This window comes from Aedes aegypti, chromosome 1 (assembly GCF_002204515.2).
Source record: "Aedes aegypti strain LVP_AGWG chromosome 1, AaegL5.0 Primary Assembly, whole genome shotgun sequence".
In the NCBI taxonomy this organism is placed as follows: Eukaryota; Metazoa; Arthropoda; class Insecta; order Diptera; family Culicidae; genus Aedes; species Aedes aegypti.
In genome coordinates this window covers 33,640,267-33,663,501 of record NC_035107.1, presented here as the reverse complement: position 1 = coordinate 33,663,501, position 23,235 = coordinate 33,640,267, and the positions used below count along the sequence as shown (strand labels likewise).

At 37.4% G+C, this 23,235-nt stretch overlaps 1 protein-coding gene across 3 annotated transcripts in view; it reads right to left on the bottom strand.

The window, feature by feature from the left end:
• LOC5569788 (probable metabolite transport protein CsbC) overlaps positions 1-2,269 on the bottom strand; it is a 57,259-nt gene extending 54,990 nt beyond the window's left edge. The window contains exons 1-2 of one of the 3 annotated variants that reach the window (XM_021839352.1): positions 2,089-2,269; positions 862-1,323 (exon numbers count right to left, since the gene is read on the bottom strand). In XM_021839352.1, coding sequence (XP_021695044.1) covers positions 862-994 — 133 coding nt within the window. In that variant the 5' untranslated portion in view covers positions 995-1,323; positions 2,089-2,269. The other 2 variants (XM_021839351.1, XM_021839353.1) reach the window with 2 other exon arrangements.
• Positions 2,270-23,235: the final 20,966 nt, after the last annotated feature.

The window sequence follows — 23,235 nt, the reverse complement described above, 5'->3', positions numbered from 1 at the left end:
ACATGACAACCTAATGTTGATACACATGTTATTATACCGTGAAACCAATGACAACATCCATATGGCTACCACACTCAAGTCATGTGGTGTTCCTCAGTGCACAAATCTATAAGTAAAACACACGAACTTGACGTGGAGATTTTTCTCAGTGTTCGAAAAAACATAATAGGATCCTAAAATTATTGAAAAAAAAAGTTTTTTATTAATGGGTCATTGAAGGTAGTTATTGCCAGTGCTCACCGCATCAAAACAAAGGTGTCACTGTATATGGGATTTAACATTGTGACAGCATTGCTGTTCTGTCAAACACACAAGGCTACGGTGGCGCTATCTATGCTTTTCATAGCGGCCGTTTTGGTTATTTTAATGATCCATTAACATGATACAGTATGTTCTAGCTACAAATTCAGCAAATTTTCTTGCTTAAATAAGAGCTATATCAAATTTAAATTTTAATTTAACAAATTGGTCTAAATCTCAATCTTGACACTTTTTCTAATGTTTGATGTTCACTTACTCGACAAAATCGCCACAGGGGATCACCTTATCAACACTGGGGTTGTTCCTATCTGACATTTCGGAAGGGATACGGAAAACAAAATACACCCAATATTCGAGTTTGAATAAAGGCGTGTGACAAAATCTAAAAAATCAGAAACAAAATGCTTTTTGGCCTACACCGAAATGCATTTGAAAATTTAGTAAGCATGTATTTTTGGCTCAGCTTAAGCGTTTGGTCTTTAGGACCCCAATAGGGCTATTTCATTAGGTAGATACTATGCACTCCTTGAATAATTCATCAATGAATTATTCATTTGTCTGAGGGTATAAAATAAAATTTGAATAAGAAATTGGACTTACCGACAACAGTAAAAAGCACGGCGATCGACTTTTCACTCAAGTGGCATCGTTTTTGCAACTCCATCGAATCGTTACTGCTCTGATTGCTCAGCATCCTTCGCGATGATTGTTCCACTTTTCCCGCACTTCCCATGGTAGTGTTGTTTTTTTTTCTCTCACACTTGTTTGACCAACAACTTGCAACAGCAGTGTTTCACAAAATCCAATCTCAACACTTGCCCTCGAATTCACTTTTTTCCCAACACTTTCACGAACTTTCACGAAGATAGTCCGTCCCTTAAAGCCAACGCCAGCTTTGTAAGGGTCCTTGTTTCTTTGTTTTACTGTTGCATCGCCGCCTACTACACACTTTCAGCTGTTCGGGTCTTTCTCACACTCACCTTTCAGTCAATAATTTGTTTATAGTTCACTTCACCGTGTTTTTTGAGCGTCTTTTTGTACTTTTCTCACCTTACCAACAAACTAACATGAGAAAAAAAATAGTAGTTTGCCATGCAAATTAAGCAGCCACCACAGACGAACAGACGTTTTTGTCAGAACAATGGGGTCCTAAAATGGTAAACGAATACTTGTTTTTATTTTTTGATACGAAAGAGCATATTCTTGCAACTACTTTAGCAATTTTTCAAGCTCAAATAACGGTTATAACATATCGAAACTCTATTTTTGAAAATAGTTCCAAATGTGAACCTTGACACTTGTGATCATGTTTGACGTTCACTTTGTCGACAAAAATGCCACAGGGGCTCAACTTTTTAACACTGGGGTTGTTCTTATATGACATTTCGGGGACACGGACATGGAAAACAAAATACACCCAAAATTTGAGTTTAAACCAAAGGGTGTGACCAAATCTCAAAAATCAGAAACGAAAATTATTTAAAATTTAAATGAACATGTGTTTCTGGCCTAAACTTAAGCGTTTGGTGTTAAAATTGGGACAGGGCTTTAAGCTCCTGTCCAAAAAGTTTGATATATTCCTGTTTTTAATTAATATTTTAACATTTTTATTGAACTTCAAACAACAAAAAACATTTGAAAACTGAGTAACTTAACTTGTTCCTGGCCCGAATAACTCTAGCTTCACGTCTGTTTGTCTGTGTCGCCACCCACACTAGAAAATCGCCGTGTGCTGGCCCCTTGTTTGCTATCGTTTCTTCTTCGGGCACCGCAGGACGGATGCTGCGGTCAGGATTTATCGAAAGCTAATTAAGCTGAAGGGACCACCTTCGCCAGCAACCGACGACTTTCGCGCACTTTTTGAACTCGTTTTTTCACTCACTTCGACACACTTCACGCTTCCAAGCGGGATAAGGCAGGACTTTGCTCCTGCTCGCGATGGCACGTTAAATTGGACTTTTTCCCGGCACGATGCGACCCAGACTGACTGAAAATTGATGATCGCAGCGGAAGAATACTCCTCGAGTCTCGTTTTCTCGAAAGAAGACCTGAACAGTAAGCGGCATATGGGCCCAGGCTTATCAGGCCGCCTTTTCAAAACACAGCGATAGTGGCGCCCCTCTGAAATGGCCAGTGCCGCATGTTTTCAGTTTCTGAAGAGTCAAACTTTTTTCAAATCTGGTAGCCATGCACCAGAGCAGTAGGCTAGCACGCGAGACAAGTGCTCTTGTCGCCGCAGCTAGGGGTGTCCTAATGCTCGGAATGGTCGAAGTAAATGGTCATATGCTTATCAAAGGCCCATACGAGCGTTTGAAGATTCACATGTATACTTATTTTTTGATAGCGAGCTGTGCTTGTTAAGTAAAGACACACAAGCTGCTATGACCCTTCACAAACGAAAAAAAAATCATACTTTGGAAGCTACACAAAGTTTTTCAAACTGACAAATACAAACATTGGTTGGTTGGTTTGACTTTATTAACGAGATTTTTAGCCCTGGGCTAGTTCATCTCGGGACCAACGGCTTTACTTCCCTTCCGAAGGAAGTCGTCACTATAACTTTTTACGTCATAAGTGACTATGTCGGGGATGGGATTCGATCCCAGGTCCTCGGCGTGAGAGGCGAGTGTTCTAACCACTACACCAGGTCCGTCCCCCAAATACAAACATTTATAATTATGCTCTGTAAATGCTACGAATTTGAATTCCATTAAACAATATAATAACGGATATTCTAAACTTTGCATTATTTTCTTCTATTTTGTATCGCTGCTTTCTACGTCGTTAATTTTATTATATTCCATACACTGCTACCTATAACCGAAAACTCAACTCGTCAAGTACTTCTTGACGTATGCTTCACTTCGATAAACAAAAGGTAGCAATCAGTAGCATGTTAAATAATCTGAATCGTGAGTACATGGGTTCTGTTGCGACGCCAAACTTATTTTACGATCGGATAGGTAAAATCCATAAGAGCAATTAGAGATCCTGCTTTGTATACAGTCCAGAATTTGCCTGCCATAGATAAGACAAATGAAAATGTTTTGTTTTTTGTTTTGCTTCGCATCATTCCAGGGATACAATAGAATCCAATAATAATTATGTTCGTTTACGCCCAATGGCACCGATACATCATAGGGTGATGTACTAGTATCCATCGTATTAAGCATTGATAAGTGAGAACTGCAATTTTCCCAGTATTGCAGTGAATGATGCTGACACAAACCGATGCCAAACAATTCTTTCTCAAAACGGCTTTAGCAATGTACAATCACATTTTGATAAATCTTGATCTCTTTTTGGAAATAGGGTTTTGTTCTTCTTCGTCGTAAGCGCTACTATTCGTCGTATCAAACTTTAATGGTCCACTACGGCGGATTTTCAAACTTACCTGCAACATAGATTCATTATCCAAGTGTAATTTTGTGAAATCTGTTATGGTTTGTACACTTGTACACCAAAAATGCAATAAAACTACTGTATTTCGGTAAATAACTTCAGTTCAATTATCCACTTTGCACTTTTTCACCGAAATCGCATGGACGAACACGATTTGAGAGAAATGCTTAGCGATCGACTGAGCCACACCACTTTCCAACACAAGTTTCTTCCCGCCCCCGTGGGTGACTTACTTCGCCGGGCACTTATTTTCACTATTGAAAACCTTCGTACTTCTTCACTGAAGGATTGTGTTGTTTTCGCTGTACTGTGAGCAAATGCCATAATTGTACGGTCAAAAGGAATTGTGTTCATATGTTTGGGCTGAATTTTGATTACAAACAATTAATTTTAAAGGAAATTACTATATTCCATCATGCTGAAGGAATGGAGGAAGATACCAGTAGATCTATATATTCTAGTAAAACATTTTATTATAGCGTTGATATGTTGTGTTTTAACCATTCAATACACACAGTGAGCCGTAAGTTGTGAGACGAATCTGGAAACTGATTGCGATGGAGTTGAAAACGATACGACGGACTGAGAATACGGTAAGATGCATTTTCTTTGCATTATTTCCAAAAAGAGATCAAGATTTATCAAAATGTTATTGTACAATTCTAAAGCCGTTTTGAGAAAGAATTGTTTGGCATCGGTTTGTGTCAGCATCATTCACTGCAATACTGGGAAAATTGCAGTGCTCACTGATCAGTGCTTAATACGATGGATACTAGCACATCACCCTAATGCAAAGAAAATGCATCTTACCGTATTCTCAGTCCGTCGTATCGTTTTCAACTCCGTCGCAATCAGTTTCCAGATTCGTTTCACAACCTTCGGCTCACTGTGTGTTTTGAATGGTTAAAACACAACATATCAACGCTATAATAAAATGTTTTACTAGAATATATAGATCTACTGGCATCTCCCTCCATTCCTTCAGCATGATGGAATATACTAATTTCCTTTAAAATTCATTGTTCGTTATCAAAATTCAGCCCAAACATATGAACACAATTCCTTTTGACCGTACAATTATGGCATTTGCTCACAGTACAGCGAAAACAACACAATCAAAGAAACCGTATTTTTACATCCAGCGTCGCGCACACATTGATGCGCACAAGCTTTTTTGTTCAGTACGACGAATTAAACTTTGTTTACATTTTCAATTATACGCGGCGGTTGAGGAAATTTCGTAAAATTTGGTGATTTATTGAAGTTTTACGGCGTGTGATTGGAATGAAATCCTTCAGTGAAGAAGTACGAAGGTTTTCAATAGTGAAAATAAGTGCCCGGCGAAGTAAGTCACCCACGGGGGCGGGAAGAAACTTGTGTTGGAAAGTGGTGTGGCTCAGTCGATCGCTAAGCATTTCTCTCAAATCGTGTTCGTCCATGCGATTTCGGTGAAAAAGTGCAAAGTGGATAATTGAACTGAAGTTATTTACCGAAATACAGTAGTTTTATTGCATTTTTGGTGTACAAGTGTACAAACCATAACAGATTTCACAAAATTACGCTTGGATAATAAATCTATGTTGCAGGTAAGTTTGAATATTCGCCGTAGTGGAACATTTAAAGTTTTATATGTCGAATAGTAGCGCTTACGACGAAGAAGAACAAAACCCTACTTAGGTAATGCGCATCGAAAACAAAAGATAGACAAAGAATGCAGGCAGTTTAAATGTCACGATGATAGGAGGTAGCGATTAATAACCATTTTTGTATTGTTAGCCAAATTCAGTCGGGACTTTCTGTCGCCCGCCTTCTTTTCGTTCTTTCCGTTTACTTTCCATTCGGTCAATAGCAGATATTCTCTTTTCATTTTTTGTACCTACTAGATTTAAGAAAACTATATATATATATATCATTTGACAATAAAGGAAAATAGCTCACAACTCAACTAGCCAAGCTTCGACTTCATCCGAAACTCACGCGCCTTTGAAAATAGTTGCTACAAAATAATTACCAGGCCTTTCACATTGAAAAGGAACCAGTGATTATTAAGTTCTTCTATTAAAAGGAAGTGCACTCCAAAAATAATATCGAAGCTCCACCAGGTTCACCATGTTTATTCACCAGACAAGAACTAATTTGGTTACATGATTAAAATTGCTCCGTTATGCCTTAAAGCACTGGAGCCTATGAAAAATCTGTTGATAGTGAAAGACTTTTGTAGCATGCAAGTGCAATATGTCATTGAAAACATTTGAACATGCTCAACGGTATTAGAATGCTCAATTGATCTACAGTCGCCTCTCCACATCTCGATATCGAAGGGACCATCGAGATAGGGAGAGATCGAGACAAAGAACAAACTTTTGATTGAAAAATACTCCGTTGCCAAGAAAGCAATACACAAACAGACGTCATTTTGCGCTCCTTATTTGTTTTGAATCCCAAAACTTTGGTCTGGTAACCTTCGATATTGGTCAAATCGACATACGGGGAGAAAATTGAGAACGAAAATCAACAGAAACACATCGAGATAAGGAGGATATCGAGATATCACGGAGAAAAAAATATTAGTAATTACAACCAATTATCAGTTTATTTCAAACAAAACTTTAGTTTGAAATATGCACAAACAAAGTTATGATTGAATCAACTAAATGCACCGTTTGAAACAAACTAAGATTTCATGTTGTTCGTACCAATACATTCTAGATAATTTCAACAAAATCTTAGTTTAAAACAACCAAAAAATGTTGACAGTTCTTGAAACAACCAATATTGTAGGTTGTTTCAAACTAAGAACAGTGGTTTGATTTAAACAAGAATCAATTTAAAATAAACAAATATGCTGGTTGATTGAACCTAGTTTTTGGTTTTGATGAGGTGCTGATCTGTGTTTTATGTTTTCATTTTTACTATTGATCAAAACAAACATATTTTATGAAGTATATAATATTATCTATTTAGGTTTCGTAAAATAGATGTCTTCAAAGATAATTATTACACATCATAATTCCTGAAACACCAGGCTCTTGCTTTCGAAAGCTGCAAGCCCTTATCTTCTGGAAATTTTCTACCATGACGCATACTTTCTCCAATCTGAAATGATATTTAACAAAATGTTTGTATCTGCACATAATGTTTTTATCAGCAAAATCTGTCTTACCATTCTGCTTCAGAATTCAACAGAAAAATGAAGGGTTAGCCGCAGCATTTATCGTTCGTTATAGGATCTGGAAAAAAACAACAAAAGTATTGAATGAACAAAGTATAGAATAATAAAATAATCACTCAAATTACCTTCACAAGCAACTCCAGTAGAAATGCTTATCACTGGGAACAAATTCCAGTTACTTAACATATTTGAGTTGACCAGTTTTCCTTTCGCAGAAACAACACATGAAGTTGGTTAGTTTCAAACTGAAATTTTGGTTGTTTCTAATCCAAATAAAATCTTAGTTTGATTCAACGTACAATTTTGGTCGAACCAACCCATTATTCTATTTTGACACCTAGAGAAACAAATAACCTAATTTTTAGTAAAATCAAACCAGCCGTTTGTAGAAACAACCTAAAAGCTTAGTTTGAAACAACAATTATTCAATTTTGGATTGAAAATAACAAAATTTGCAGTTTGAAATTCAACAAACATTTTGGTTGTTTCAAACTAGGGCGTTTTTTCTCCGTGATGGAGAGTGAAAATGTATGCAGGCTGAAGGGACTTATGAAATCATCGATATAGGAAGAGATATCCAGATGTAGAACATCGAGATGTGGAGAGTCGACTGTATTTAAAATTAGTGTTTTCAACAGTTACATCCTCACAAGGGTAAAAATCCAAATTTAGTCTATTTTCTCATTCAAAACTCAACCAAGAGGTTACAAATAACTAAACAAACCAACTTTGAATCAAATTTTGGTGGCATATTTCTTCTGATAATCATGGCCAATGAAAATCTGTTTAAATTTCTCAGATTTTCTTTGAATTAGTAGACTTATACGCTCAAAAGGGTGTGACTTTAAACCGGGCCCTTCATTTTTTTTTAACTTTGCCCAGACATGCAACGAAGCTATAGATAACGACTGGTGAGCACAGATTTGATGGAGATTTTTTCTAATAATAACGGTCAGGGGCAGTGAATAAATTGTCACCCAACACGCAGCAACAAAGACATTGTCACCTCCTATTCTTGTTGCAACAATTTTATTCCGCAACATGAGTTTATCATCACTCGAACAGAATATGACAAAGATCGATCACCACGTGCTCAGAGATTTCCTGGGCTTTGCATTGCAATTTTTGAGAACTTTCTTAGTTTTGTTGAACATTGACACATTATCAAATAGCATCCATAAAACAAATTTGGTTTTGTGTTTAAAATAACTGAATAATCGCGAGTTGAAAAGGTTGGAACAATATTGCTCTCTGTGACTGTCATGACAATTTTGCTTTTCATTGTGTCCTTATCCGCAACAGTTGCGACAAACGGTTGTGAGCAAACTTGCTTTGTTGTTTGTTTTTCTTCTATTTTGATGATAATTTGATTCACTGGTCAGGGGTGCACCGTGCATCTGACTTACCTGAGTTATCTCTGGAAAGTCAAAAATCTTTGTTTGCGGATGACACAGGCATCTCCGCGAAAGGACGAAGCCTGATAAAGTTTAACTTTCAAAAGCCAAATTGAGAGAATTTAAGCCGAATTTACTGCCCATAAAGGAATAACTGTCCCATATGGAAAAAACAGGCATTGAGAAAATAGCGCTTAAAGTTTGAAGTTTGACTTCTCATACAAATACTTATAATTTTCTAGTACATTTCTGCATGCCATATTCATTTAGCACAACCGCACAGATAACTGATTTTGCTTCTATTTATCAGCAAAAAATATAACCTTGAACATAATTCACGTTTTGCAGTTGTTAATTGCGTTGGGAGTTCATATAGAGACTGTTATGCCTTTATTTTTCAATATGGGACTGCACCAACTTCATATTTTTCCACAACATTTTCAAACAAAGTGTAATAATTTTCATATACATAGTAAAGTACATATTAAAACATGGATGTCACTAAGGGTATGCGATATGGATTTTTTTCATGTCGATACGAAACGAAACGATACGCGGAATATCTTGCGCTGATAATGACGAAACGAAACGAAATTTAAAAATGTTTCGTGTAACTCGATACGAAATCAAATAACTCACGGAATTTTTCGAAACGAAACGAAATTTTTTAGTTTGTTTCGCGGAATACACGTTAAAGTTTTTTTTTCCTTGTCAAAAGCTGGAAATTTGACAAATGGCATAAAAAACGTCTTTCTAAATCCTCTACCATATGGAAACCTTAGTGTTGCTCAGCGGAATCCTCAGATGCTTTGGTAAGACTCTTTTTTGTTTGTTTGAAATCTTCTTAATAACTTTATAAGGTTTCATTTTAACATATCTGACATTCACACATGGGAATGAGTGGGTTTAATTTAAATGTTACAGCTAAGAAGTGGATCGAAAAGCAGTCACAAACATTAAAAACAATCTCAAATATATTGAGTGGAGCCCTAAATTAATTTATTTTTAAGAAATGCCTTACAATTTTACAATGTAGATGTGATGTTAAGCCAATGTATACCAGAAAACAAGGAATAATGACTTTCATTTTTTTTGCTATACTGTATGCTTTGTGGCTTGAATGAATGTGATTGGGGACACAAGTCGACAAGTGATCATGAAAACACTAAACTGAGAAGCAGATTCTGTCCCAGTTGGAACATAACGCCAAAAAGAAGAAGAAAAATAAGTAGAGCAGATGAATCACTGGAACATTTGCTTTAGTATTTGCTGGAGTATTGAGTTAAATTAAATTTTAAAGAATCCATCAACATATACCTAAGAAATAAATTTGAAAGAATTGCGAGAGTTATAAATTCCAAGAGATTTTGCCGCAGCAAACTAACCAGGATTGCCTGTTGGGCTTAATTTAGAAGTTCCTAATATTTTTCTCGAAAAGCCTTGCATAAACTGTGAATTAATTCTTGGAGGGATCACTCTGGAGGTTCAAATTGTTAGACGAAGCGGACAGGTACGCAGCGGATTTGCGTGGAAACACGAAAATACTACTCGGGAAAACTCGGAAAATACCGCGGGAAAAAAACTCGAGTGTGTCATTCACAAAGCGTAAAACATTTTATATTTCGTCAAGTAAAAGAAACGTCAAAACACGCACACCAGTGGTATCGGCACATTGGTCGACACAAGGGGGTTCGGCAAACTGGTCGAACTCAGGGCTACCTACCGTTGCATATTTGCCAACACTCCTCCTCAACGGTTAGCCCTCAATCTTTGAAGAACCCAAAAAACCTTACAAACGGTTCCTTACCTTCAGTTCTTCACACGTTCCAGTTCCAATACTACCCGCCTTTTAGCAAACTACCACCTACAGTACTCTTCGTAACTTTCTCGGAACAATCCGACTCCTGCTTTGCTACACACACAACATGGCTTGACGACGACTTCCAAGGAACACCTGCTCAAACTTGCTGCTCCTCCTTAAGTCTTACTTTCACAGCCACTGACGCACGATGTTCAAACTTCCCATGACGCATGCTGCCAACTGCTTTTAATGCTTGCTCGGCTGTTCTCAACTGGTACAGGCTGCCATACCGGTCCCCTTTTGCAATCACAAAGCCGGCAGGGTTCACAATGTCACAGTCATTCTTCCGGAACACTACCACGGGAGAAAAACTCGAGTGTGTCATTCACAAAGCGTAAAACATTTTATATTTCGTCAAGTAAAAGAAACGTCAAAACACGCACACCAGTGGTATCGGCACATTGGTCGACACAAGGGGGTTCGGCAAACTGGTCGAACTCAGGGCTACCTACCGTTGCATATTTGCCAACACAAATCTGGATCACTTTCGGGTGTTCGTTATAACTGTTATTTCTATGAAATATATCACAGATCACCCAGAATCTTATCCGCGACTTCCGACCGCACCGGCACAGCGCTTCACTTGCACTCTTTGCCTTTGATCAATGTTTTGGGTTTAAGGCTTCCCCAAATCAACGCGATTTTTTACGGCGACAGCGACAAACAATCGCTGCAATTTCGCTGCTATATATAGTTTTATAAGCGTGTCTAAGCCACAGCAACGCGATTTCGCAGCGATTTTTGTCGCGTCGATCTTGATGGGTCCATATGAGAGTGCTTGCAACGAACGAAATCGTTGCCGTCGCGGAAAAAATCGCGTTGATTTGGGAGAGCTTTTACTCATGTGGCGCGAATAATTGATGCGTGCTATTAGTTGTCTCTTCTATTCTCCCGCTGTTCTTATGCAAAGTTAAAAGTGACGTCACAGTGGGAAAGTAAGAGAGAGAACTAATGTGCACATCAATAATCTGCACCACCTGAGCAAATCCAGAACATCAGGGACTCACGCTCTGCAGCTTTTTTTGACATCTGTGTACAAACTAGAGTTACTGTGCACGTGCTGTAGCTTGAGGTGCTGGAGGCTCATTGCTTGCTAGCGCACGGGAGCGCTGTACATTGTTTGACCTATTTTGGTGCGCCTCATTTTTCTTGAGATGTGTCTCAATGCGGTCTCATGCGCTCCGTCACATGTGCTGTTTTATATTCAGCGCAATAATTGAAGTGATAACAAAAGGATCAAAATTGTAACTCTTGGATCGCGAGTCTTTGATTATATCATGTAGGCCGTCTAGACACCTGCATAATTAGGCGAAAATAGTTGTACAGCCTCTTCGTTACTACGCAGTTGTTCCAAAACTTTGATACTGATGGTGAGCCGAAGCGCCGAGCACCACATGAGACGAGTCTCCCCGGAAGCACATCGGCTTGCGTGCGCTTTCAGAATTTTCGTAAGCCTCCAGCTAGTGCAGCACACTAGGATTCCGATGAGCTAAGAGACGGTTTGGTTGGAGGCTCGTCAGTAGATTTATGTGCTCCTGAGATATATGTAACTCTAGTACAAACAATTTTTGCGATATATTAACGGATTTGCTCAAAAGGACACGCGATTTTCCCCGGAGGAAACGAACAACCGTGGTTTTGCTCTCCTCATTCTTATGGAAGAAAACATTGCGGTAGTTCATCAAACGCAGTTGTTCCTTTCCTGGGCTATTCACCGCGAGGAATTAAGGGCAAATGGGCGTTTTTGGAAACTTCACAACAGCAGCGCAGTTTATCATATCCTGCGGACCAGTCAATACTACAGTCACCCCACAGTTATGGATAGCACACAAATATGGATCGAAGTTGGATTAAACGGAGAATATCTCATCAAATAAAGTTGCAATTACGCAGAACCCATTTTACCTACGCGAACCATAAATCTATACAGCATCGCAATCAACAATAACATGCTTAAACACATTTGTTCCGTTCGTAGGAAATAAAATGTCATACATATGTCTAGAAGCGTTGATTCATATCTGTCGGACATTGAAACCCATACCACAGTTGGTCGGTGTTCAGACAGACCAGACTAGACGATATTTTGGCGTTGTAAGGAAACTTGAAAGACTGTCAATTCTGATTTTTTCGACGCTATTTTGATACAAATGTATCATCATATAGATAAGCTCCATTATAACCGCGAATAATGCAAATATTCTGATATTTCAAAAGCCCGGGGAACTTTTTCCTGAAGCCTTCGAGAAACACTTGGTCCACTCTGTCTGAACACCGACCAGTTATGAATCAAAGATAAAAAGATTCCTAAAGAAACGCCAAAACGTATGCTTTCACTAGCACACCATTCGTTTGCCTCGCAGATAGTTTGCTGTTAAAGTGTTCTGATCTATGATATGAGTGAATTTGATCCATAATGGTCTAATCCACCGGTGTACTAAATTCACTCGGTCTGAGAATTGTGACACTTGAGCGGGGCACGCTCCCGTATGATCCCCACGTGATCTGGACCCGCTCTAGTGTCAAAATTCTTCGACCAAGTTCGTTTAGTACACCAGTGGATAAGACCATATGGTCTAATCCACCGGGGTACTAAATTCACTCAGTCTGAGAATTGTGACACTTGAGCGGGGCACGCTCCCGTATGATCACCACGGGATCTGGACCCGCTCTAGTGTCAAAATTCTTCGACCGAGTCAGTTTAGTACACCAGTGGATAAGACCATGGACCCATTTTTAACTGTTGCTAAGAGTAGAAGCGAGCGCTTTGCTTTTTTTGTTCGAAATAAAACTCAAAATTTCGCGAAATTTCGTTTCATTCCGTTTGTTTTCAATTTTCCGTGGAAATATTTTAACAATTTGGCGAAACGAAACGAAATAGCAAAATACAAATTTCGCCAGTATGAGTTCCGTGGAATTCCGCGGAATTTCGTTTCGAAGCATATTTGACGGAATCATTCGGTATTTCGCATACCCTTAGATGTCACGACGAAAAAAAATGTTGGCTCGAAAATCTATATGGGACAGTTATGCTTTTATGGGCAGTTTACCAAATATATAAAATGTTTCAAAATCAACTTATTCACAGATAGTTTATGACAGTTAATTTATTAACTGTCAAACAGTTTATCCCATAGCCTACTACTGTGATTGCCAACCTTATCGACTCTATTCGATCGATTAGAAAACCTGCGACATCTCTCCACTCTCGACCAAAGAGGATGAAGAATGTTTTGACGACGCGTCACCAAGCAAAACACAAATATTTCGGGCACCTCGCGTCTCGATCCGTTGCCAGACTGATAAGGACGATAGTTTACTGTTGTTTTTTTATTTTGTTTGGTGCATTTAAATTCACATTTGAACGGCCTGCTACGATTCTTATGCAATCGCACACTCGCCGGGAGAGTGACACCAATTATCATGCCGAAGCCGAACCAAAATGTGCAGTGGCTACGTGAATGTAATGCGATCGCTAAGGACTGTGTCGAAAAGAAATTAACAAAATTTGAAATGCTCGTATTCCAAGTTTGAGGCATCTTCTTCGTCTTGGCATTTACGTCCTCGCTGGGACAGAAGCCTGCTTCTCAGCTTAGTGTTCTTATAAGCACTTCCACAGTTATTAGCTAAGAGCATTCTTTGCCAAACTTGTCATTTTCGCATTCGTATATCGTGTGGCAGGTACGATGATAATTTATGCCCAGGGAAGTCAAGGAAATTTCCATTACGAAAAGATCCTCGACCGACCGGGATTCGAACCCAGACACCTTCAGCATGGCTTTGCTTTTAAGCCGCGGACTCGGCTAAGGAAGGCCCCAGAGGATATACACCGCACTCAAAAAAAGTTGATGAGATCGAGCCAACTTACTGGCACAGCTGAAAATGTCGTTAATTACTTTTTGATACAGTCCTCGGTAAATAAATGTCAACCGAATGACTATTGACTGTGGGAAAATCAGCTTCGAATTTATTTGAGTTACGAGCGTGGCTGTCGAAAGGGTAAACTATTTCCGGTCCGGCCAGTTCGGGATGGTTGATAAGCAGGATGATTTATTTGGTGCAGCGATAATAGAGCGATATTCAAAACTGAAAAGGCAATAGATGGCTCTTTTTCAGTGGTAGTAAAAACGAGATCCTGAAGCATAGAAAGCACCATGGAAGATGAACAAAAAGTTATCTATTCACATTACGTTTGATTTTTAATCACTACAGTTTCGATCCAGTTTTCTATTTGCTAGTAATTTACGTTTTTAATTATTTTCCATACGTTTTGACAGCTCTCGACTACCATTCCTCCATGCGCTTGTGTTGGAAGTTTCAGAAAATTGAGAATCCAGCTTAGCGCGATCAGTGTCGCTGCTCGTCGGCCAGTGAGAGGAATCGGTCGTACAAAAAACAGGGTTATAATTATGTTTTTGAAAAATGCAACGTCTAGATGCGGATATACTGATTCGACATATTCGGCAAAGTTGAAGCATGGGTTGAGAACTTACCAATTCAGTCTTCGGCAAAGTTGTTCAGTAGCTCAAGGACGGTGGTAGGTCATTTGGCATAAAGTCGTTTGGCATAAAGCCGTTTGACATAAAGTCGATTGGCATAATGGTCATTTGGCATACAGTCGTTTGGCATAACGGTCGTTTGGCATAATGGTCGTTGGGCATAATAGTCGTTTGGCATAATGAGTCTGAAACCAAGAATTTCTTAAGATGAGATTCGTTTTTACGTTTCTATTGAATCTTTCTGATGACATCAGGCTTTTTCTGGAGTCAATAATTGACAATAATTGATACAAAATGTCACTTTATTCTACTATCATATGTTCTTGAATAAACTAAAGTTATTGTCAATAATATTTTATAATTTATGCAGAAATTACCCTTCTTTCAAATATTAATTCTTCTTTTGAGTTCCGCTATTGGAATAAGTTTTTGTACTGAAGATTTTGATATATTTAGTACTAATTTACCCTTCTTCCAAACATTGGATTTTTTTAAATATGATATAACTAAATTATAGGCATAAAAACTGTGGATTTGAAATTGAAACAAATTTCACCTTCTTTTATACATAGGCTGTTCTTTTAAGATTTCTTTATTTTTTAGATGTTTTGTTGTTCCCAACTGACAAAATGGCGGCAATTGATAACATTGATCTGCTCAAGTTATCAGCGAAAAGAGAAATCGATTACTGTAGTTACTTTGATGGGTTGTGCTACTTTTCCCGTAATGTCGGTTCCCCGAATGTCGTTACCCCGAACGCCAGTATCCCGAATACCAGTTCCCCGAATATCCCGCTTCAACAAAAAGTCCACTTCCCCGAAAAGTTTGTGGCACTCATACTGCCGTGAATCGCAAGTCAGTCCATCTGCATTTTCGTCAAAATTGAGTTGAGTTCAGTTTTCAACATCTCTTCCAACGGTCTTTCAGCTACATCAAAGAAATAATATAATATGTTCGGAAAAATAAAGAAAAAACAGCAAGTCAAATTGTCCTATAATGAAAAGTAACCGCATATCAGTCCCACTACAGACTTTCGCACCGTGGAACACAAAAACGTAACTTGTTTTGATCATTTTTATATTTTTCTCGGAAAGATATCGTAATGAAAAGCAAGTTGTGAAAGTTTCATTAAGATTGGAACATCTTCCAACCCTCTGGAATTTTTTGAATATCCGTATGGAAAACGAGTTTGAAAACTTCACTGTCCATTTTCTCAATGCCTACTTTTTACAGTTGGGACTGACTTGCGATTCACGGCAGCATACTTGTCGTAACTTTAAACATTTCATGGCCATCTGATATGCACCCTACTTTATTTAATTGGCGGTTCTTTCGAGTTTTACCGTCCTCAATATTTTTTCCACCATGAGTATAGCCAAGAATGACAGAATACCTGCTTCTTTTCATTGCTTATCGTTCTTGCTCGTTTACCTTCCAGCCACTAAAGACTATTATAGCACCTATTTAAATTGCATCACTTTTCGGGGAAACGAGTCATTCTAGGAACTGGCATTCGGGGAACCGACATTCAGAAAAACGACATTCTGGGAAAAATAGGACAAGAGCTATAATTCTGAACGCAATTTTTGATATCTTTTCGTTTTATTATGCCGCAATAGTTTTTGGCGTCCAATCTTTTTTGATTTAATCATAAATTTTGCCTTCTTCTAAAAATAGGCTGTTCTTTATATTTATACTGTTTTAAATTGTATTATTTAGTCAAGCTAAATGTTCACCATTTATTTATTTCGCAATTCTTGCAAGATGTGCTGTTAGAATAATAATTACTTTAGAACCTGTAAATATTCAACATATTTTTTTTTGCAAAACACAAGATCTCCTTTCAAGATATGCTGGAAAAATATTATTTTAATCACAAATTTTCCCTACTTTCGATAATAGACAGTGCTTTTGATGTACACTTTCAAAATTAAAATTTATATTAAATCGTTTAAAAGTTTTGCCACATATATTTCATTTCAAAAATGTGTTGTTCATTGAGATACTTAGTGTTAAAGCCTTAAACATTTTAAACGAAAAATAATCTGCTCTCGTATATAGGCTATTTTTGCTTTATGCTGCAATAATAAATCTTTGGATAACAGCTTTTAATATTTTGCAAATAATTGTTTCCTTCTTCTACCAAGTAATTTTCATCAAGTGTTACGTACAACTTGGAATAGAGCTTGATCTATAGCAAAATATGTTCTTCTTCTTCTTTTCAGGCGTTACGTCCCCACTGGGACAGAGCCTGCTTCTCAGCTTAGTGTTCTTATGAGCACTTCCACAGTTATTAACTGAGAGCTTACTATGCCAATGACCATTATTGCATGCGTATATCGTGTGGCAGGTACGAAGATACTCTATGCCCTGGGAAGTCGAGAAAATTTCCAACCCGAAAAGATCCTCGACCGATGGGATTCGAACCCACGACCCTCAACTTGGTCTTGCTGAATAGCTGCGCGTTTACCGCTACGGCTATCTGAGCCCCAGAAAGCTAAAATATGTGCGTTCCCTTTATTAAGAACTGCGAACTTTCTAAGCCAATTTACTATTTTCAAATATGTATATCGCAACAACTCAACGATACTTTATGTTCTGGGATGTGGAGAAAATTATTATTCCAAAAAGATCTTGCACCTGACCCGACACGAGTTTGATTTAGTTATGCTCTCTAATATCACTGCAATTTTTGACATTCATAGCTTGGATTATCTCTGAACAACCACCGCGCTTTTTGAGAAACTACGAAAAAAAATTGGTATGGGCTCAGTGGTGTTGATCTCGGTAAAAGCTTCGAAAATGCCGATATTCATTCTAACTCAATCATTATGCCTAGGATCCTAAGATAACCCAATACAAAAGTTTCATGCTCACTAGCGCCGCCTGGTGGCAGGAATTGAATCTCATAACTTTTATAATGATAATCCTTGAGCTACTGAACAACTTTGCCGAAGACGCCATCTTTCTAAGTGGCCAGGATCCTGAAATATCCGCAAAACAAAAGTTCCATGCTCACTAGCGCTGTTTGGTGGTAAAATTTCGAATCTCATAGCTTTTATAATGATAGGTACTGACAAAATTTTAAAATGATAGCGCTTGAGCTACTGAACAACTTTGTCGAAGACGCCATCTCTCTAAGTGGTCAGGATCCTGAGCAATAGGCCTTTTCATTTGACAGGTCCGTCTATGCATTTGTTTACATCGGTGGAGGGCCGATGCTAACACGGGCCTGTCATTTTCATACAAGAACTGTCAAAGTGCTTCGAGATCAGCTGATTTTAAACGTCAAATGGAAAGGCCTATCGGCAAAACAAAAATTCTATGCTCACTAGCGCCGCATGGTGGCAAAATCTTGAATCTCTTGGCTAGAATAATGATAGTCCTTGAGCTTCTGAACAACTTTGCCGAAGACGCCATCTTTCTAAGTGGCCAGTGTAGAGATTATGAGAGGCTGGAAACAGAGTATAGTAAAACCAAGATAGGTCCGTGAGCTAAAGAACTGTTTAGCTAGTACTAAAAATGAAATCAATCGAGATCGTAGTAGGCACAGCTTGACGAAAGAGAAATAGAGATCAGTTTGTTGATGTATTTTGGGAAGAATAAACGTGCTTTTATAATGATGGAAGAAATGTGTTAATTCTAGTCTAACTCGTTAGAAAATCGAAAGAAAGATTGATCGGGTAATGTGTAAAACCGGCTATGTGAAAAGGCTGGTCACTACATGGCGCATTTGCTCCCAAAGGTGAAACAAAGAACGTGTGAAGAGCTGAGGACCTATTAGGTGAAGTGTTACATTTCAAGCTTTGAAAAAAAATGAAAACTGAAAGTATCCGTTACACAGAACAGTTTTTAGTATTGAAAGGTTTTTTTTTAATTATTGAAAAAAGGTGTATCCAATGAAGAAAATTACACGTGCTTCAAGAAGATTAGCTCTGAGGATTTTTTTTTCCACGCGCATGTACGTCAGTGACGAAGAAGTAAATACGGTTGCGCAGCAACCGGATATGATACCGTGTTGGTCTAAGGTAGGTGTAGTGAAAATAAAAGAAAAATTGATCATGTGTGCGTTTCAATAATTAGTAAAGATAATGATGATTTTCTACATAATATAGCAAGCATCATGGCCTACTGTGTTGATAAAAAATTCAAATGTTTAATTCCTTACACTAATTGACCAAAACAACACAACGATGATTGTTAATGCAAATGGCGTAGTATGCTTTTTGAAACGTTTATTTGAGTTTGCAGCTTCGGAATCGTTCGAGTTTTAAGTAACATAATTTAATCATCAAAGTCAGATTTTGAAATATATGGATTCATTCTACAGTTATTAAAATATTCCTAAAACTGTAAGTCAATGATTATGGAAACGCGTTTGATGTTATGTTTTAGAGAAAAGACAATGACTTAGACTATTCTATGCAGATTCATTTGAAGTCGTTTAACAGTTCTAGGACATTTCCATTTGAATGAAAATGAAGCGTAATTCAACTATTCACTTTTCGCTAGTTTAGTAATGTCTTCTGTAACAGCTTGTGGCTATGCACTGGAGGGAATTGAATTATGTTGTTGCATTCACAGTGGGTCAAGATATTCTCAAATATAATTATTATTTCCAAGCCAAATAAATTTAAAAAATATACGAACATGTATTCAATAAATTATTATATTAATATAAAAAAAATGGATTGACATCAATCTTTCACTCTTGGATCAAGGGATGCGACGTGTTTGTGAGTTAAAGTATTGGTGAAAACCATTCAAAAAAAAAACGGGAAACGATAGAAAGTATTTATAATCTGCTGAAAAAAATGGGGTTTCCTCTATATGGTTGTAAATTGAGATTGCTTGGTTTGCATTGTTTGAAAGAAACAAAAAAAAAAAAAAAAACAATGCATATTCGATGTTAACCTAGGGTAGAAGTACCAATTATGGCTATAGCACCAATTATGGCAATAGTGGGAACAAAAAGAGATTTTTCTTATTGTTTCACTAGAATATAACGGCTAATATTCACAGAAATGATAAAACTATTTGTTTTTGATGGTAACTAAACCTTGAAAAGAACATTCGTGCAATAAGCTTCGAAAAATGAACATTTGAAAATTTTGCCTCACATCTATGTCACCTTCTTAGCAGTTTGCTAAGGGACACCCGTTACGAAATGTATGTTTTCATCCGGAAAAACTGCTTCAACCGTTGAATGTATGATGCCTAGTGAGAACAAATGAATAAATGTAGCTGGTGTGCAATCAAATCTTCTGTTTTAAGTTAGAAATCGTGTTATTTCCACTATGTCGATAACTGGTACAAAGAGTGTATGAGAGCCCAATTATGGCAATACTCAGGAGGCGGTTTGTTTACATTTTTTGATCAGTGAAATAAAGGAAGTAAAGATATTTCACGGGTTACTTCCACGACGGGACGGTTCGGTAAGGCATTATCTGTGTGTTTTGTACCCAATTACTAAGATTTTTCAATCACACGTTCGAAAACGTTCGCAAGCGGAAGATGCTTATTTCATGGTAGAGGAGGGTTTTCAGCGACACTCTATTTTTGAATTTTCCCTCTTATTTTCGTTAAAATCAGGCACTGGAAAGGTAATGTGAGATCATTAATGTTGTTTTGTATCATAATTTGCATTTACACTACATTTCGACTCCTTTTCGAAAATTAATTTTCTCCCATGAACCCATTGCGATAAATTGATTTAAAATCTATTTAAGACAAAATTTCTGGAAAATTTTCTAAGCAATCACTTTATTACTTATTAGCGTTGCATTATCATTCGCTCAGGATGGCATTTGAGATCCTTTCGTGCAAATATTCGATAGTCCATAATTGGCACACTTTTATGTCGAATGCTAGGAACACTATTGCCATAATTGGTACAAAGACAAGGCTATTTAAAACCATTTTTTAAAAGCTTTCAGCCAATTTAGTGCCAAAACGGTTCAATTCATCTGATTCGCAAGGCCTCAAACTAGTAATTAACATCAAAAAGTCATGCATACGTTTTAGAAACGTGGTTAAAATCGGATTTGTATCCAAACAGTTGACCTATTGCATCCATAATTGGTACACCCACCCTATGCATTTTTTTTAAAGTTTTTTGTACCCACTAAATTATGAGTGAGTTTGTAAATGTCTAGGAAGTAAGTCATGAAATTGTAAATTATATATACGAGTTTGTAGTTGAGAGTAGCACGGATGTTCTTAGATGAGGGTAACAGATATAAGATGAGCCAGAGAAAGTAAAACACAAGGAAAGTAGTCCCCTGAGAGGGTGGTTAATACAAACTCAGTTTCCTGAGAGGATAAGTTAAAAACGGTGTACCTCAAAAAGAGTAACTCACAAAAAGCGAGAGAGGATGAGCTATAAAACAGCAAGTTCCCAAATAGGGTAAACTAAAAGTAAGAGGTAAATTTCCTGAGCAGGTAAGTTAAACAAGTGAGTTCCCCGAGAGGGTAGCTAACAGAAAGTGAGTTCCCTGATAGTGTAAAATTAAATATGCAGTCGCCTGAGAAAGTAACTTACAAAAAGTGTTCTATCTGAAAATGTAGTTAACATAGAGCGAGTGTAATGAGCGGGAAAGCTAATCAAAGTGAGTCCCCTGAGAGGGTAACTGTTTTAGCTCAAATCATGTTTTCTGAGAAGGTATCTGACCAAAGCAATTCCTCAGAGAGGGTAACGGACCACAGATTTTTTCTGCGAGAATGACTATGAACGGTACTTAAAAGATTTAATAAATAAATGAGGCGTGTCTCTTGAGAGCATAATTCACACAAATTTGAAAGAGTATATAAGCTACATAAAGAATAGCAAACACAAAGTGAATATCATGAGAGGGTAATTGAGATAAAGTGAGTCTCCTGGAAGTGAAGTGGAACATGCGAGATTTGCAATAAGGTAACAGGAATAATTTGAATTCTTGAAATAGTAGGTACAACAGAGAAAGTTTTCTGAAACAATCACTGTAAAAAACCATGAGAGAGTAGCTGGCACAAAGTGAGTCTCCAGTAAGTAGGCCAAAACAGCGAATACTCTGAGAGAATATCTAACAAAAAAGCGTGCCCCTTTTCTTCTGAAGTAGCATTTTGAAAAATATAAAATCAAGAAATTTAGATAACAATGTGAAAAGTGATTTATACTCTGTTTCCAGCCTCTCATAATCCCTACATTATGAGTATGCAACACAGCTAGAAAAGCGAGTCCCCCGAGAGTGTAGCTAACAAAAAAGTGAGTCCCCTGAGAGGGTAAGCTACAAAAATATTGAGTCCCCTGATAGGGTATGTTACACAGCTAGAAAAGTGAGTCATCTGAGAGGATAGCTAACAAAAAAGTGAGTCCCCTGAGAGGGTAAGCTACAAAAATATCGAGTCCCCTGAAAGGGTATGTTACAAAGCTAGAAAAGCGAGTCCCCTGGTAGGGTAGCTAACAAAAAAAAAGTGAGTCATCTGAGAGGGTACATTACAAAAAAAAAGCGAGTAAGCTAGAAAAGCGAGTCCCTTGAGAGAGAAGCCAATAAAAAAAGTCCCCTGAGAGGATATGTTACAAAGTTAGGAAAGCGAGTCCTCCGAGAGGGTAGCTAACATTAATATCGAGTCCCCTGAGAGGGTATGTTACAAATGGGTAAGTGAACTAGAGTAGTAGTTGACACAAAGCGAGTCTTATATGAGGAAAGCTGCACAAAAAGAGTGTCTTTAGCTGTTTTAGCTCAGAACGAGTTCCCAGAAATGATAAAACGTGAGTCCCCTGGCAAAAGCGGGTTTGTCAAGAGGGTGGCTATGAAAAGCAATTAAAAGATTAAATAAATAAACAGAGCGTCACAAAAGTCTCACAAAATGAACATTGAACATCTCATGACAACTTTGAAATTTTAGAAGCTCTGATGTTATGAGTCTAGAAAACTTAAATAGGTATTTAAGGAACATTGATTGAGTAACATATAATTTGAAACTGTACAGCGTTTTGTGCTGTTGAAATTTTGAAACATTCGAATCTCTTATGTTCAGATAACTAATAATATATAATTTTATTGTGTATAGCGTTTTGTGCTGTTGGAATTTTGGAAAATTTTATTTTTTGATGTTTACTTTTACGTTATGAACTTGAAAATTTCTTTCCAAAGTAACATTTGAAAACATAGATAGCCAATTAAATAGTATAAGAATATTACAAGCATTTTCTGCCATTAAAGTATAAGGTAATTTCCATCACTTATGCTCACTTCGATGTCATGAATCTGAAAAACTCTTTCCAAATTAGCATTTTGAGAACATAATAATCAATAACAAAGAATTAAAATGTGTAAAGCGTTTTGTGCTATTGAAATTTTAGAAGACATTGATTTCTCATTTTCACTTTGACGTTATGTTAAAATGTTTATAATTTAATTCAATGCAACGTAAACCAAATGATAATAGTAGAGATTCAGAGAAGAAACAATCAAACCTTGAAAAAACGCAGTTCTTGACATCTTCAACCGTGGTGGATACAGGAAACAAACACTACTCAAAGAGTTTTATAAAGCTGTTTGGGCAATACTAAATTTACTTTTGTCTTTTCAGGATCATAACAAGATTCAAGTTAACAGTATTACAACAGATAACGGAGGAATCACAATCAAACATGGAATTGGT